General features: G+C 47.9%; 1 protein-coding gene across 6 annotated transcripts in view; it reads right to left on the bottom strand.

Moving 5' to 3' along the window:
* GALNT10 (polypeptide N-acetylgalactosaminyltransferase 10) overlaps positions 1-4,413 on the bottom strand; it is a 229,855-nt gene extending 225,442 nt beyond the window's left edge. For all 6 annotated transcript variants that reach the window (XR_009539646.1, XM_060144071.1, XM_060144073.1 and 3 more), the window contains exon 1: positions 4,183-4,413. Coding sequence is in view for 5 of the 6 variants with exons in the window: in XM_060144071.1 (XP_060000054.1) it covers positions 4,183-4,341 (159 nt within the window). In the remaining variant the exon portion in view is untranslated. The remainder of the gene's footprint in view (positions 1-4,182) is intronic.
* Between the last annotated feature and the right edge of the window lie 13,098 nt (positions 4,414-17,511).

The raw sequence follows: 17,511 nt of genomic DNA, 5'->3' as shown, positions 1-17,511 counted from the left end.
CATTTCTGGCTGCCAAGTTTGCCTCAGAGTGTCTTTTACTGATGAGATCCTGATGCCATCTCTGTGTAAGAGCTGACTGCGGACAAGGTACAATTAGCAAGCAAGATGGTTATCCTTTAAATGGGCCTTTGCTTTTACATTCCTGATTCCATTCTTTGTTATCATGTCACTGGAGCCAACAGATTAAACGCTGAACACAGCCTGAGAGGAGGCATTAGAGTATAAACATATCCCTAAGTAGTGGTCTCATCACAAGGTAGATATGGCGGCCTGTTTAAACACACTTCTGCTATCCAGGCCTTTCCAACACAAGCTTCCAAACTCACAGAACCCCAGGATGCTGGAGTTGGGAAAGTCCTAACAAAGTATCTATCCCCTACACTGAAATAAGATTCAACATGCCATTAACTCCACTTGAGTAGCAATGTTGAGAAACAGTCAGAGGCCAAGTTTGGGCTTCGAGGGAAAGTGACTGATTAGCAATGTCTGCCCTGGCCAGGGGAGGGGAAGCACTCTTCTGACACACATTTACCTTGCTCCTTCTGAATCTAAGCTCTCACTTCACAGGTGGAGAATCTAAGGCCCAGAGGGGTGAAACCACTTTCCTGAGGTCACACAGTGCGTTCAGGGCAAGAGAGTAATAAACTAAAACCCAGGCCTCTGTTCCCAGACCTTTATCAGTTGGGCTCCCTAGGAAACTGCAAGCCTAGGATGAAAAAAGAATGCAGGAAGTCAGATTTGCTCAGGTAAATCAACAACACTTCCCCAGCGGCATCAGATTTCAGTTGGGCAAGCAGACAGAGAAGTGATTAGCAATCTAAAGTATCCCAACCCCTCTGTAGAAAATTAAACAAATCATTCCATGGCTACATTTCTGTGGTACTCAACTTTCTGATGGGTCAGGCTCTGCCACCAGGAAGAATAAAAAAATGGGGCGGGGGGAGGGAAGTATTGATTTCTGGATGTTCTAAGAATAAAGTTCAGCTCTGAAACAATGAGAAAAACTCTTGATATTTGAAAATTAAAGTCGTTGGCATTCTATTATCCCACCAATTTCTATTGCATGCTTGCTATTATCCAATGAAGTCATTTTCACAAGAGATTATGGCTCAGAAATGGGGAGGCACTGCGTCACATTTCTTTAACACGGGTTTTTAATAGCCAGTTCCCAAGCCTGGAATATGAAACAGATCAGAGAATTAAACCAAGCTGTTAAGCAGATTGGGACTAGAAATGAGAGGCACCCCCCAAATTAAAATGAAGGTGGCTTCCAGACTGGCTTCTCTTGCTTAGTTTTGCTACTTTCCAAGAAGCCAGCTGTCCGACCAGATGAATGCTCAAATCCTTGAAGCTTTATGTCCTTTACAAATCAGCTGCCCTACCCAGCTCCAGTAGTACACTAAGCATAAGCTAGCATAAGTTACATAGACTTACGTTCTAGCAGATGACAAACCCTCTGAATTTAAAATCCTGTATTCTTTAATCCAGTGGAGAAATCAAGGAGTTAAAGGACTAAAACAGTGAGTATGTTACCAGCAAGGAAACTTCTCTCAAATCCACAAGGAATATAGTTTTCATTTGGATAAAATCCTGTTGTCCGATTTCCCTCCAGAGCCTCTGCAGTTATTTCTACTCGAAAGATCAATGAGGTGCTCTGGGATATTCTCAACAATTACAGGAGTGACAAGCTGAGCTCAGAACTGGTCAGCCCTGTCGAAAGAAGCTCTGTGCGCTTGAGATGCCAGATTCCCCAGACAGCAGCCTGATGTGGTACGTGCACATTCCAGCGCTCTGGGATGAGGGATGGAACACCAGCACTCTGAGAAGTCAGCCTCCTCCCTTGAGGCCAGCTGACATTCAAAAGGACTCAAGGCAAAGCCTAGTGCTATGCATCTGCAGGAGAGTGAAACAAAAAGGGGCTGTGTGGAAATTTGGCAGGGTGTTCCTGAAAGGCAGCAGATGAATGCTGAATCCTACGGCACCTAGAAGAGCTGATCGTTGGGGAAATAGCTCCATTCTACTGCTCCCAGGAGGCTGAGATATTTTCTTTAAAGCGAGGATCATCAGTTGGCACCCCCTACCACCACCACCAAACCCTTTTACCACTTCTTTCTCCTCTTCCCCTTCATGATATTCCAGAGAAAAAGAAATGAACAAGAACTAGACCTTCCCAGATGAGCCCCTCTGTCCATTTCAGTTAAGGGCTCCAAGCAGCGCCCAGCTGTTGCTCCCCTCGCTCTCTGCCCAAAAGGTTGCCTTACTCCATCAATCCCCTCTTGTGCAAGTGACTAATTTACTTTGAAAGCTCAGGCTAAACTGGCAGTTAACCTTGACCTTCTCTCTACACATCTGGGTCTATAGAAAATGAAAATCAGGATTTCTCTGGCATCCACAGCAAATGAAATACGAGGGCTTTCTCCAGGCAGAGGCAGAATGTCAGGAGCTATTTCAGAACTGGCTACAGCTATTCCAAAGGAGAGTCTGCACTTAGGCAGGACAATGCCCCCTTGATCTGGGGCTGTGTCCAGTAAGGAGTCCTCACAGCTAGGGATGCTACAAGGGGCTCCTGCCTTAGGAAAGGAAAAAGAAGTGGCCATTGTCTTCCACATTGGTTCACTGACGGTATCACAGAAAGCTGGAGTTGGACCAGTAAACACATTTTACAGATGGAGAAAGGGAGGCTCAGAGAGGGAGATGGGAGGTGATCAAGAACACACACAGCAAGTTAATAGTAAAGCTGAGGACAGAACCCTGAACTCCTGACCCTGATGCTAGTACAGGGTGGGAACAGATTTCATGAAGGAAAACCCCATATAGATACAGAATTTAAGAGAGAGGTGTCGAAGTCAGCTGTCAGGGTTTGAACCAGGGGTTTAGGAAAGGAGTTGGGGCCTTACGTTCCAAACAGTAGATCTACCAAAAGGATTAACCAGGTCCTCCAGGATGGTTTGCAACAATTACCAGAATGACAGGCTGCCTTCAAACTGGTCAGCCCTGTCGCAAAGAGCCCTCTGTACTCAAGACAGCAGCCTGATCCTGGGAAGAGAAAGGAAAACCATCCAAAATCAGCCTCTTCCCTTATCCGGCCGACCATCAGTCAAGTTCAACCCTGATGCACAACTTACCCACTTTCCACAGGACCAAGCAAATCCCACAAGAGAACCTGAAATGTCCCACTGTGTGAAACAGTTCATGCATATATAGCCTCACTGGCACCTAGGAGGTAGGACAGTAGGAGTGATGTGACAGAGCTTTTGCTAGCAGTCTACATGTACTCCTCTCTCTCTCTCTCTCTCTCAAACACACACACACACACACACACACACAAATGTACATAGGTGAGTTCAGAGGAGGCAAAAGTAATTAAGATTTCAGTCTTGGCTGCAAGAAACACAACACCTAATCAGCCTGGACAAGTTCAGAAGGGGTCATGGGTACTCTGAGAAGGGACAGGGGAAGCATCTGATGTTCCATCCTCAGAGCTCTGGGCACAAATAACCTCTGGGGAATTTGAGGGTTCTCCCACCACAGCCCCCACTTCTGGATTCCCAGAAAGTCAAAGGCAGCAGGCCCCTCAAAGACCAGAGCTCCACCACCATCTCCCAGGGCCTGAAGCTCCAAGGAGAGTGTGATCCTTGCATCCGCCGAGGAATCCACAGGATCTGGGAAAGAAAGACGGCTGGGAAAGAAGGAGGGTGGAGAGGAAGAAGGCCCAGGTGTCTCTCTGGGCAGATGGGTAAACAAGAAAAGGAGCTGACCTGAGGAGGAAACATCGCAATCAGCAGGTGAGGGGAAAAGCGGAAAAGACCTGGACACCAAATAGAAGGACCAACATCTCCAGAAGAAGTCATCCTGGGATACAGGGCTGTAGGATCCTCCAAAAGAGAGGGATGCTGGAAGAGGTGAGGGGACACCACACAGGGACAGAAAAGAGGATGGTAACCTATGGTAAGAAACAGACCATCACACTGGGCATCAGTTAGTTCGGTTTCTGAATAGCGTAGGACAAGTCCTATCCTTCCCTGAGCCTCAATTTTCCCACCTAAAACAATGGGAAGAACCGAGGAGTCTCTGGACCTGCCTCTGACGAGGCAGACAGGGGCCGACGAAGGAAGGAACCGAAGGCCAGATGTGAATTCAGGAAGAGCGTGTTTCCAACTGCATGGCAGCTGGGGGACTCACCTGTCCGGCCGCCAGGGCCACCGCTGCTCCGGATCCCCCGGGTGTGCCGTCGGGCTGCCGCTCGCGGTACAGCGCCCAGAGCCCCACGTTGGGCAGAAGGACCAGGGCCGCCAGCACCAGCGCCACCGCCTGCAGAAGCCGCTTCTCCTTCCGCCTCATCGGGGCCGGTCAGCCCCGCCGCGCCCCGCCGGCCCCGCCGCGCCGCCCCCAGCTCCGCGCGTCCGCCCGTCCGCCCGGCGGCGGCAGTACCTCAGCGAAGAGAAGCGACCGCGGCGCCGGCCCCGCTCCAACTCCGCGGCACTTCCGCCGTTTGCAGGCCGGGGAGCCGGACTCCGCCACCGCGCCGCCACCGCGGGGGGGTGGGCGCCGCCAACACCGCCGTCCCCTAGTCCTGCCGAGCCGCGCGTCCCACCCCGCCTCCTCGGGGTCGTCTGCCGAGAGCCATACGCCGCGAGCCGCGGCCTTCTCGCTGCTCTTTCTGCTCCGCCCGGACGCGGCGAGGGCCCAGTGCAGACCGCTCCCCCCTCTCGGGCCGCGATGGTGCGGCCCGCTCCTCCGCTGCTCCCCCGCCCGCGGGAGCTTTGCGAAAGTCGGGGAGTTGGCAAGTTGGGCGCTAACTGGTGTGGGCTGGGACGCGCTCCCAGGGACCCCCAAAGTCCCGCCCGGCCACTTCGGCTCCGGACTCCAGCCGAGAGTTTTCGGGCTCCCCAGGGATATGCAAATCGTGCTGGAACCCGGCCGGACACTCCGCACCAGGGAGTAGGGCTGTGACTTCCCACCCCCAGAGCGTCGGTCCCGAGGACCTGCGGACCTCCTTTGCCCCCCTCGGGCCTCGGCGTTCCCAGGCGGGTAAAGGAGCCGCGGTTGCGCTGCACGCGCGAGGTTCTGTGGGGCGGGCCCTGGTTTTCTTCCCTCCGAGTTCCTGGCAGTAGGTGTGAATGCCCTCTGTAAACTGGGAGGTGCTGTACCCCCCCACCCCGCCACCTGTCTGTTGTCCCTGCCAACCGGCGGGGAGGTACCCGGAACTTCTCTGCAGGACTTTTTCTCACGCGAATACAGCCTCCCTGGAGTTGGAATGCCCTCCAGTCCTACGTGTGCCTCTGGGCACTCAGCTCACGGAGCCCTTTCTCGAAATGTTTTTGTCGGTTCCTATCTCCTCTTCAGCTACTCGGCAAACTGTGCCAGGCACCGGGATGAAATGAAAACAGACTCGAGCCCTGACATCTGGGAGCAGAAACATTAAACACATAATCGCATTAGACAAGCGAATGTGTCTATAACCGTGGTGAGGGTTTTGAGGAAGTCGGGCCGTCTGGGCTCTGCGGACGGACCGCTAAGGGGCCCGCCTCCGATGGCGATGCCTGTGGCTCCTACAATGGTCTTCACTTAATTGCTTCCTCTCTGATGCTGAGGGACGACGCGCCCTCTTGGTTGCCTGCCTTTTTGTCATCCCCACATGCGTTCTCTTGATTCTCTTGGGTCTCCAGCCCAGCCGCTGACCCCCATGCCTGGCTAGCTGCTAGCCCCCCAGCCTTGGACCAGCATCCTGACGAGTCCTGCTTCCCAGTTCTTCCAGCACCAGGGCGGGCAATGGAGATGCAGTTTTCTGCAATCATAGCTCGGATCTTGACATCTGCCACGAAACCTTCGAAACTCCCATCTTTGGACTTCCCTGGTGGCGCAGTGGTTAAGAATCCGCCTGCCAATGCAGGGGACACAGGTTCGACCCTTGGTCCGGGAAGATCCCACATGCCGCAGAGCAACTAACCCCATGAGGCACAACTGCTGAGCCTGAGCCCTAGAGCCCGTGAGCCACAACTATTGAGACCATGTGCCACAACTACTGAAGCCCCCCGCACCTAGAGCTCATGCTCCGCATCAAAAGAAGCCACCGCGATGAGGAGCCCGGGCACCACAGTGAAGAGTAGCCCCCACTCCCCGCAACTAGAGAAAGCCTGCGTGCAAGGAAGACCCAACACAGACATTAATTAATTAATTTTTTAAAAACCCAACTCCCATCACCTAGGCTAGAGCTGATCAAACATTCTCTCCTGCTTTCTGCCCTGCCAGTTGCTGGCTGTTTTCCTTCATGTGCTGTGAACCACACAGCTCCTTCCACCCAGAAAGCCTGCTCTTCTCCATCCCTGTCGGTGGAAACCTGATCCATCCTTCTATGGCTAGTTGAACTGCCACCTCCTCCATGAAGTCCTCCAAAACTCCTCCTCAGGGGGCTGCTGTCTTTGGATTTGTCACAGTAGTGCTTACCTTTTACTGAAATACTTACTCTATGCCAGGCACCATGTTAAACCCTTGGCAAGCGTTACCTCTTTTAATGCTCACAGTTACTCTGTGAGGTAAGTGCTTTTCTTATCCTTGTTTGCAAGTGAGATTCAGATTAAAGAAAGCTGCAGCCAGAATGCTCCTGGTTTAACAAAGATCAGGTAAGATCATCCCTCTGCTCAAATCCCTCCAATGGCTTCGCATCTTCCGCTGCATTCCTAGAAGGAACTACAAGGTCCTACAAGGCTATTTATGAACAGACCTCACCCTTTACTCTCTTCATTGAGCCCCAGCCCACTGGCCTTCTTCCTGTTCCTCAGAGTGGGCACATTCCTGCCTCTTGGCCTTTGCACTTGCTATTACCACTGCCTAGAATACCCACTCTTCCATCCCTAGATCCTAGCCCTATGCCTTTTTAAATTCTTTTATTGCGGTAAAAATACCATTTTAACCATTCAGTGGCATTAAGTACATTCACATTGTTGTGCAGCCATCACCTCTCTCCATTTCTAGAACTTTTTCATCTTCCCAACCTGAAACTCTGTACCCGTTTAACACTAACTCCCCAATTCCCACACCCCCCTCCATTCCCCTCAACCCCTGGTAACCACCCACCATTCTGTTTTCTGTCTTTACGAATTTGACTATTGTAGGTACTCCATATAAGTGGAATCATACAATATTTGACCTTTTGTGTCTGGCTTATTTCACTTAGCATAATGTTTTCAAGATTCATCCATGTTGTAGCATGTGTCAGAATTTCACTCTTCTTTAAGACTGAATAATATTCCATTGTATATATATACGTATTTTGCTTATCCATTCATCCACGGATGCACATTTGGATTATTTTCACCTTTTTGGCTATGGTGAATAATACTGCACTGAATAGCCTGTGGTTTTTATCCTGCAGTTGCTGTAGTGTTTCTGTAATTGAATTGCCATCCGGTCTCTTTGACAAAAGTGGAAGTTTACAGAGGGAAACACAATGTGGCAACACTTTTATGCACCTCCACAGCACCACACACAGTGCTAGAAACGCTAGCTAGAGTGATCCGTTTACAAACACGAGGCTTGCTCTGCTCCTGGGAACTGGCCTATGACTTCCCTTCAAGTTAGAATAGTCGATGAGTATCCTTACCACAACCCATGAGGCCCTCAGTGATCTGGCCTGACTTCTAGATTGTGCCCTCTCTCCTTCCCTTCTAGTTACACTGATTTTACTGCTATATTCCTCAAATGCACCAGGTCGGTAATGGTCTCAGGGCCTTTGCAAATTTGCTGTGCCATTGCATCTCTTCCTCTAAACCTCTGCGTGCTTCTCTCCCTGCCATCTCTCAGGAACCAAATCAAATGTTCTTTAGAGAGAGCTTCCCTCACCAGCTGATCTATCGATAAAATACCAGAGATCGCCTCCATCATCTCCTTTTGCTTGATTTTTCTTCAGAACAGGTATCATTTTTGGTTTCCCTCTCTGGAATGTGAGCTCCAAGCAAGGAGGAACTTTGTAATTTTTTGTCTTCTGCATTGTGCCCTGCCTCTGCTAGCACACACTTCTCTTTTTGTGAATCAGAAAACTGGTGCTCCTTCTAGGTTGAGGAATTTGACAAAAGGGTGCCCATCTCCCCCTGGGCCAAAGCAGAGCTAGCGGCGCCAGCGCACATGTATTTCAGCTCCTACTTCTGCTCTACCACATGAAGCTGAGCTGTGGCTCCTTCTAGGCCTGGAACACAGTCGGTGCTAAATAATTACCAGTTGAGCGAAGTATAGCAGCTGAGGTCATGTACGGGAAAATCTTCCGTGTCTCTCTCCTCCCCACCCCTTCCAGCTCCCAGGAGGATCCTGCACAAAATTGGATTTGAGCTGTTTCTTATGTCTTACCTGAGTGACTTGTTGATCAAAGCTGCACACCAGCCGGTTCAGTCCTCAGCAGAAACTCTAGCCCGTGAACCCAGCTTTAATCTCAGGGGTGCACTGGGCATGTGGTGGTGGGGCCCAGGGGTGGGTGTGAGGGATCCTCTCAGTGCTGTATCTCATGCACCAAGGCAATACCAGTGGAGACATGTGAGCAGCACGTGAGCTCAGGCTGTTTTCCTGGGAAAACTGATCTAGTCATCAACTGAAATTGAACAAGAAATGTTGCTTTCATACCCAGACAAAAGTGTAATTCGAAAGGATACATGCATCCCTATGTTCATAACAGCACTATTCACAATAGCCACGACATGGAAACAACCTCAATGGATAAAGAAGATGTGGCACATATACACAATGGAATATTACTCAGCCATAAAAATAGAATGAAATAATGCCATTTGCAGCAACATGGATGGACCTAGAGAGTATCATACTAAGTGAAGTAAGAAAGACACAAATACCATATAGCACTTACAGGTGGAATCTAAAATATGACACAAATGAACACATCTACAAGACAGAAACAGACTCACAGACAAAGACAACAGACTTGTCTTGTGTCTTGTGGTTGCTGGGTGTAGGGGGTGGGGGAGGGATGGATTGGGAGTTTGGGATTAGCAGATGTAAGCTAGTATATATGGGATGGATAAACAACTAGGTCCTATTGTATAGCACAGGGAACTATACTCAATATCCTGTGATAAACCACAATGGAAAAGAATATGAAAAAGAATATATGTGTATAACTGACTCACTTTGCTGTACAGCAGAAATTAACACAACATTGTAAATCAACTGCACTTCAATAAAAGTTTTAAAAAATAAAGTAAATAAATTTAAAAAAAAATTTTAATAATAAAATAAAATAAAAAGAAATGTTGCTTTCAGAATGAGCCATCCTAGGCCTATTGTGGACATTGAATGAGATAATTCGCATAAAGGGCTTACCGCAGATGCTGGCCTAATGTAACTGGTAACTGTGGGTGAAGTAAAAGAAGTCCAGCACCCATAAGAGCCCCGAGGAGGGATGAACAGGATTTCAGCTGCATGGCAAAAACCTCCACCTCTGGCCCGAGCCTCTCCGATCTCATCTGTCACGCTCCTTGTCACTCCCTCCAAGCCAGCCACACCCACCTTCTTCCTGGTCCTTGAATGCGTTATGCTCATTCCAGACCCAAGGCCTCTCTGCCAGGAACGCTGTTTCCCCAGATCTTCCTCCACTGTTGCTCTCTCTCAGCTTTCAGATCTCAGCTTAAACATCCTCAGAGACCCTCCCTGACCACCCACCCAAAGTGCTCTCTTCTGTACTTTCCATCTTGCTGTGTTCTCTTCATAATGCATATCCCTCTCGGTCATAGTTTTATGTATTTGCTTGTTGACTTGTTTATTATTGAGCTCCTCCAAATAGAAGGTCAGCTGCATGGGGCTGAGATCTCAACTGATCATTCTTGCTCTGTCCCCACGTCCTGGAACATACGTGCCTGGCACATAGGAAGTGTTTAATGCACACTTTTGATGAATGGTAAGTATCTCCTCTCTTCCCCCATCTTCCCATCTTTACTTCCTTTTCTTTCTTTTCTTTTCCTTTATTTTTATGATCTGCTTACTGTCTTGCTCACTCTTCAGTTTTCTACTTGTCATGAGTAACAGGCAGACCTTTCAGTCTCCCCAGGACATCCTTCAGCAAGAAGGGTCAATTGGAAGAGAGGCAACAAGACAGGTGCAGGCCATCAGCCTTCCTGATGAGGATAGGAAAACCTTTCCTACTAGATGTCCTTACCTTGGCTTTCTCAGTGTGGTTGGCCCCGTTTGTCAAGGGTTCTACCCTCTGGCTGGTCTGGCCTAGGCCTGAGCTGAGGGGGTGTGAAAGCGGAATGGATCAGCAAGTCAGGAGGTGTTGGCCTGATAATCAGTCTACCTCTAACACTGTTTAACCTTGGCCAAGTCCCTTAGCTACTCTGAGCCTCAGTTTCCTCATACGTTAAACGAGGATAATCGTGACTCTGTAATGAAATAATTTCCAAGCTGGTGAAAGAGAGGTCAACTTGACTCTAAGGAAAAGCCAAGAAACTATGAGTGTTGGACTTCTGTGTGTGTGCAAGCCTGAAGCTTTGCTTCTGCTCTTCTTGGAGATGGTCAAGCTTGTCATACACACTTAGAGAAGCCTGCCTGAGTTCCCTGAACAGACTAAGCTCCCCTTAGCAGTGCCTTTCCTAAACAGTCACAGTGTTTCCAGTTACAGGGTGACCGTTTGATATGTGTCCTCCACTGGACTGTGTCCTCCGCTGCACTGTGAGCTCCACTGGCAGAGATCATCTTGTTTTTGTTCATTTGTTTTCCTCCCCAGCATATCCTCAATGCCTAATACAGTACCTGGCCCAATATAGGTTCTCAACAAACATTCGGGGAACGAATCACTCACCTCTTTAAAACCTGCACTCAGGAAACTCATTAACACTGGTGTCAGTGACCCACATTGCTCTACCAGGCTGATCATTTAACAAGGTTCAAACTTCTAAATATAGAGCAAGAGAACCCAAGTCCTGGAGCTGAAATTTCCCCACATGGCTCTGATAAGCCTGGATCGGTCCAGATTTTGCCCTTCCCTTCCTGTGCAGCTTCAGACCTGTCACTCCAATTCTCTGAGCTTCACTTTTATCATTAATGGATCCAGGAATGTATGTGGTAACAGGAATTGGAGCTGTCTAGATAAATATAGAATATGGTTGCGTTAAATAAAGCCTTTGAACCAGATGCTTGTTGAGGTCTTTTTTAATTCTAAAATTCTGGGATTCAATCTTGCAAGGCAGGTTGCGAAAAGGGGAGCCAGACATGGTGGTTCAGTCCAGTGTGTGCATTTAGTGGCATTTCAGCTCCTGGTTTGAAGAGAAAGAAAGGGTTTGCAGGATGCCTATTTGAAATGACCTCTAGACAGAAAATTGCCTGTCTCTCGCTTGGAGTCTACTTTGTCATTTCCACAGTGAGATGCCAATTAAACCTATCCTGCCAACTATAAAGGAATGCTATTGAATCAAGACAGTCGAGGCGGAAGGTGCCTCAGGTAGAATGCAACGATTTGAAAGAGCAAACAGAGAAGGCCATATGTCTCAAGGAGCCAATATACTACGTGGTTGGATGGGTACCTCTCAGAGTATTAGTCAGAAGGGTCAGATGCACATATCAGAGGTAGAGGGAGCCAGCCTCCTCCTGGCACTGCCGCTAAAATAAATATCAGGGCTTCCTGTTTAATTACTTTTCATTTTTGCATAAAAGAAGAAAGTTGTACAAAATACAAACAGAGAGGTGGTAGGGTGCAGTGGAAAGGGACTTCCTAGAAGTCTGAGGCTCATGGAGAAGTGTCATTGTCTGGGAGCACTTCTGTAATATAAAGGGTTGGGTACTCTAAAATCCAGTGGTCTTAACCTTGGCTGCACATGGAATCACCTGGGGACCTTTTAAAACTCTGGATGCCCACCCGGCACCCCAGACCAGTTAAGTCAGAACCTCTGGAGGTAGGACTCAGCCATTCCTAGGTGATTCCAAGCTTGAGCGAACTACTGCTCCGTGGGTTTCAGCTCGAAAACCCTTTTCACGGTTTCCTTTGGTCTAAGGGGCATGTCATTGGATGCTCCACTAGGTGGCACCTTCCAGCAAACTCCAGTGGGTCCGGAAAGGTCTCGTCCTAGTCTAACTGCAAGGAATGAATTCGGAAAGCAAGACTTGGTGGTCTTAACTGGCGACATCTACGCTCTTGATGAGAGGCTGAACTTGTTTGTTAACAACTTGCTGGTGAGCGCTGGAGCCACAGAATGTTAAATTTCATCCCTGCTAGGAAGCTGAGGCGTGGAGAGGGCGCAGCTTCATCCCTTACTACCGGGCTCACTCATTCACCAGTGCACCTGGTCTCTTCCCCCTAATCAGTCTAACAGGAACACCACCGCCCTCCACTCCCCGCCCGCACCTCCCACCCTCGGTCAGGAGTCCCGTTATGGGCAGTAGTGAACATCTGTTGCGCAGTAGTGAACATCTGTTGCTCTTTTTTAAATTTATTTTTGGCTGCATTGGGTCTTCCTTGCTGCGTGCAGGCTTTCTCTAGTTGCAGCGAGCAGAGGCTACTTTTTGTTGCAATGCGCGGGCTTCTCATTGCGGTGGCTTCTCTTGGTGCGGAGCATGGGCTTTATACGCGAGTTGTGGCACGGGGCTCCGTAGTTGTGGTTTGCAGGCTCTGTAGTTGTGGCGCAGGGGCTTAGTTGCTCCACGGCATGTGGGATCTTCCCGTACCAGGGCTCGAACCCGTGTCCCCTGCATTGGCAGGCGGATTCTTAACCACTGCGCCACCAGGGAAGTCCCAACATCTGTTCTTTTAATCTGGTCAGTTAACAACACCCTGATTATTCTTTGGGGATTTACCTTCCTGCATCTCAGCTGGGAGGTTGGATCAGAGCTGACTCCACCCTCAGCTTCTGGCTGAGCCAATCACAGTACGCTCTCTGCTCCTGCTACAGTGATTGGTCCAGGGATGGATACCTGATCTACCCAAGGCAAAATATAATAGAACAATCGCATTTGAACTCTGTGGCTTTTATCAGGATGTAGTGGTCCCTTCCAGACCCACCATGAGGAGTGGACTGGATGTCTTACCCTTGTTCCTCGCCAGCCCAGGGATGCTATATAGCATACATCATTGGGCTTCCCTGCCTTCTGTCTTCCTGTTGGGGTTAGCCCTTGGGGAGCCAGGGCAGGATACCAAAAAGAGGGAGCTGAGTCAGGTCAGGGTGTTTCTTTTCCCAGCTTCCTTACTGGGATGATGTCACAGGCTGGCTGCGTCCACCACTAAAGACCACAGCTGCTGTCAGGCAGGCCCCCCTCTCTGGATTCTGAGAACTGCCCTGCCCTCCCCCTTCAGGCCAGGGCTGGACAGCACACCACTGATTCTAGCCCCAGGGTACTGCACTGTTCTTTGTTGTTACCCTATACCCTTCCCATTGTCCTCTTAGTAAACGTGCCTCACATTTTCCAGTGTGGGAGAACTATGCATTTTCTGCTGAGACCCTGACTGAATCAAGTGGAGAAGCTTGCAGAGAACCTGAGAACAGCACCATCACAGAGGAAAGTGGAGCTGAGAGATCACCCAGTTACCCAAGCCAACCCGTGATGTCATCCCTGCCTCCACTCTAGCTCACCTCCCACATTCAAACAATTACCTAATAATGCTGATTTTATTGCCTAATACATTTTACATGTATCCCTTTCCCTCTAGGCCTATTGTATGAGACATATTTCAGGTGCCTGCAAGAAGAATCCCTGATCAAAACTGTCTACCTCAAATGGCCAAATTCTCTACCTTGTGGACCCTCATCTATGGGCTGGCCCTTGGCCTATGATTTACCTGACCCGGATCAAAAGGATGAGCAGAGCCACTCAGATTCTGTCTCAGAAATTGGAATCAAGTGACACAGAGGGAAGAAGGCAGTTGGTCGTGGTCCCTGAATGTGGAAGTTCAGGGGGCATCAGGGTGGAGATTACTTTTTGGGCACACACAAGGAGAAGTTATGGGGAAGCAGAAGCCATCAATAACACAAGAAATACATTAGTTAAGAAACAGACAATGGAGCAGAGGTGCAAGGAATAGAGATGCTAAGAGAGTTAATTATGAAAAATAACTGCCCTGGCTCCTGGTTTCCTAGTTCAAGTCCTTGTTTCTGGGATGCCTGCCCAGATCCGGATCCCTGCCCTAGGGCTTCTGTGGGGTTTCCTGTTGTATAACTTTTCCTTGAAGTTATGAGCGAGCTTCTGTCCCTTATGATCAAAGGAGCCTTGGACTTGATACCCTAGTCTCAGAGTCCAATTTAAAGCCTTTATCATCTGCCACTTGAATTGTTACAGTAGTCTCCTAACTCCTCCACCGCTTCAGTCCTGCATCTCTTAAGGTCCATCCTCCCCACCATAGTGACTATTCCGGTACACAGACTTGCCATGTTGCTTCCTGCTGGCGATCTCCCCATTGCCTTCACAATACAGTTCAAGTTGCTGGCCTTGAACTCTGTGCAAAACTGCTAGTAGTTCCTTACCTTAACCCCGTGGTCTCTCACCCCCATGCCCTTGCTCATGCTGTTGCTTCTTCTAGGCTGCCCTTCACATCCTTCTCTCCGGATGCATTCTCAGCTGGCTTGACTGTCATCTGCTCTTCCCTCACCTCCTTACTGACTCCTTCCTCCTGCCACCCAGTGGAGCTAAGAGCCCATACTACTAGGTTAATTTTCCCCACACTACTTGTGTAATTTCTATTTTAGCATTTACGTATTGATAAAGATGATGGGGATGCTGTTAGCTAACTTTGATGGAGCTCTTCTTACATACCAAACTCTAAGTTAGCATTTGACAAACATCCTCTCTTTTAATCCTCACCAAAACCCTCTGAGGTAGGTTTGATTATTATTCCTATTTTCCAGAAGAGAACACTGAAGCAGAGAGGTGAAGTAACCTGCCTAAGTAGGAAGGGGTAGACTCAAGTCTACTGTTCATTTCTTTGCTTTTTAACAGGAGCTTTATTGAGATATAATTCACATGCCATTCATTTCATTCACCCATTTCAAGTGTCCAGTTCAATGGATTTTAGTACAGTCACAGAGCTGTGCGTAGCCACCATCACAATCAGGTTTAGAATGTTTTCATCACCCCAAGAAGAAACTCAGACCCATTAATTAGTCATTTTTTGCTGCTACTCTTAGCAGCTGGCATGGTGCCCAGCACGTGGTATCTGTTCAACCAGCACTCTTTGAAGAATGGATGGCTCTTCTACGTAAGAGGATGGTGGAAAGTGCAGAGAGAGCCTGTTTGTGCAATGCCCTTTGCATTTCAACATCAGTCTAGGGATTTGCCTGATTCTTCAGTTTATTTGGTTTATGCTGTTTCTCTCTAGTAAGAACCACTGCTTATTCTCTTTTATGTGCCAAACCATACACTGAGTGATTTGCCTATGTTATCTCATTAACCCATAACCCATAACAACACTTGGGAATAGGTATTATTGTATCCATAATAGAGAGGAGAAAGCCAAGGCTTGGGATTTTATCAATCTGCCTAAAGTCATACAACTTGTAATCACCACCATCTGAACATTAAGTAATCTACTACCACCTGTAATTGAACCATGTCTGGGTACCATGTTAAGTTCTTTATGTCCATCACCCATTTTTGTCATTTAGTCATTCATTCAATGGTTATTTATTGAGAACCCACTACATGCCACGCACTATGACAAGTGCTAGAGTTTCAGTGGTGGGCAAACAGATTAATCATGGTCTCCTGGGGCTCACGGTCCAGCGGTAGAAAAGGCATTGTAAAAAAGGAACATACAAATAACAATTGTATTTGGTGGGAGGAAGGAGAAAGGTCCTCAATGGCTGTTGGGGGCAGAACTGATATCAGAACTTAACAGTGTTGGAATCCAGTCCAACAGTCTTAGGCCATTCTAATGGGATATTTGTCTTGCCAATGTCTCTCTGGGCAGTGCCTGTCCCTGTAGCAGGTCTGCAGTAAACAGGTCCCTGCCACTTACCCTGGGAGGCCTAAATGCATGGGCATACACACACACACACAGCCCATATCCCCAGCTGCAGGGAGAGCTAGGAGAGAACCAATGCAGTCGGCTTTGCAAAGGCTCTCTGTCCTCAGCTGGGGGATGTGAGTTTCAAGAGCACTTTCTATACACTGTGCTGCACTTTGCTTTTATCACGTAGATGATCCTGGAGATCTTGCCATAAAAATACAGAGAGATTGTCCCATTCTTTTTTTCCAGTTGCAAAGTACTCCACAGTGTGTGAATAAACCAACGTTCAACAGTCCCCCAAATCTCAAAAGGAGATTGGAAGTTGTTTTCAATTTTGGGCTATTAATGTCATAATGAATAACCTTGTGCCTACCTTGTTCTGTAGCGTGGAGGTGAATCTTCAGAGGAAATCCCTAGAAGTAGGATTTGCTGGGTCAAAGGGTAAATGCATCTGTACTTTTGAAGGATATTGCTAAATTCCCCACCATAGGGGTCCAATCTTTTTGCACTCCCATCAGCAGTGTATGAGAGCACCTGAATCTTCACAGCCTAGGTGTACATAATATTTTTTTTAAAGTACTCATTCTATATAAAAACCTACACTCCCAACTTCTCTTAAAAACTGCAAGATCTGGCAGCACTGGACCTGTCTTCCTACATGGTCATAACAAACCGGGGCTGAGTGGTCACTGAGGCCAAGTTGACACTACAGTCCTTGTGGGTCTTAGAAGTTTCAACTCCTGGTTTGGTCCAGCCCCATCATGATGAAGATGAGCTCCACACGTTCCTAGAGAAAACTGGGGACTAGAACCCAGCTCTCCAACCTCCCAGTCTATTACACCATGTGGCCCCCAAAGTAAGTAAAAGAGGGGTGAGTAGCAAGGGAGGGTAAGCATATAAAAGCACTGACAATTCAGCATCAAAATGGAATTTTTTTTTTAGCATTTACTTAGCTTAGTAAATATATCATGCCACTCTGTAGTTGATTAAACTGTGACTAATCCACGCAGAGCAGAGTGACAAATTGGTTTCTGTTTCTTCTGAGCAATGAAAATGAGGGCTGACGTCACAGCAGAAGGATTCAGGTTATATACTATTCAGTCCCTCATTCATCAAACGCAAACTGTGTGCCATCCCTTGATCCAGGCACTGAGGGTTCAAAGATGAACAAACATTTAAATACAGGGATCTGAACAGACAACTATGTAAAAAGTTGATATAAATTGTTAAGTGTTTTATTGGAGCAATGCACAGGCTGCCATGAGAGCCCAGAGGAGGGAACCTCTCATTTTTCTCAGGGGCCCATGGGAGAGGTCACCGGGAGGTGATGTTTGGGTGGATCTTGAAGGCTGTGTAGGAGTTTGCTAAGAAAAAGAAGGAACATCGGAAAGAATTTCTTGAAGATAAACAATGTTCAAGGACAAGATTCCTCCTCAGAAAGTAGCAGAAAACCAGTTCAAAAAAGATGTGGGTACAGCAGAAACTAATACAACATTGTAAAGCAATTATACTCCAATAAAGATATTTTTTAAAAAGATGTGGGTGATAAACAAATAAAGAGAAAAAGAAGGAAAGAGCAT

This window comes from Lagenorhynchus albirostris, chromosome 3, assembly GCF_949774975.1.
Source record: "Lagenorhynchus albirostris chromosome 3, mLagAlb1.1, whole genome shotgun sequence".
NCBI classification, from domain to species: Eukaryota; Metazoa; Chordata; class Mammalia; order Artiodactyla; family Delphinidae; genus Lagenorhynchus; species Lagenorhynchus albirostris.
The sequence above is the reverse complement of the archived record's forward strand: the minus strand, read 5'-3'. Positions and strand labels throughout refer to the sequence as shown.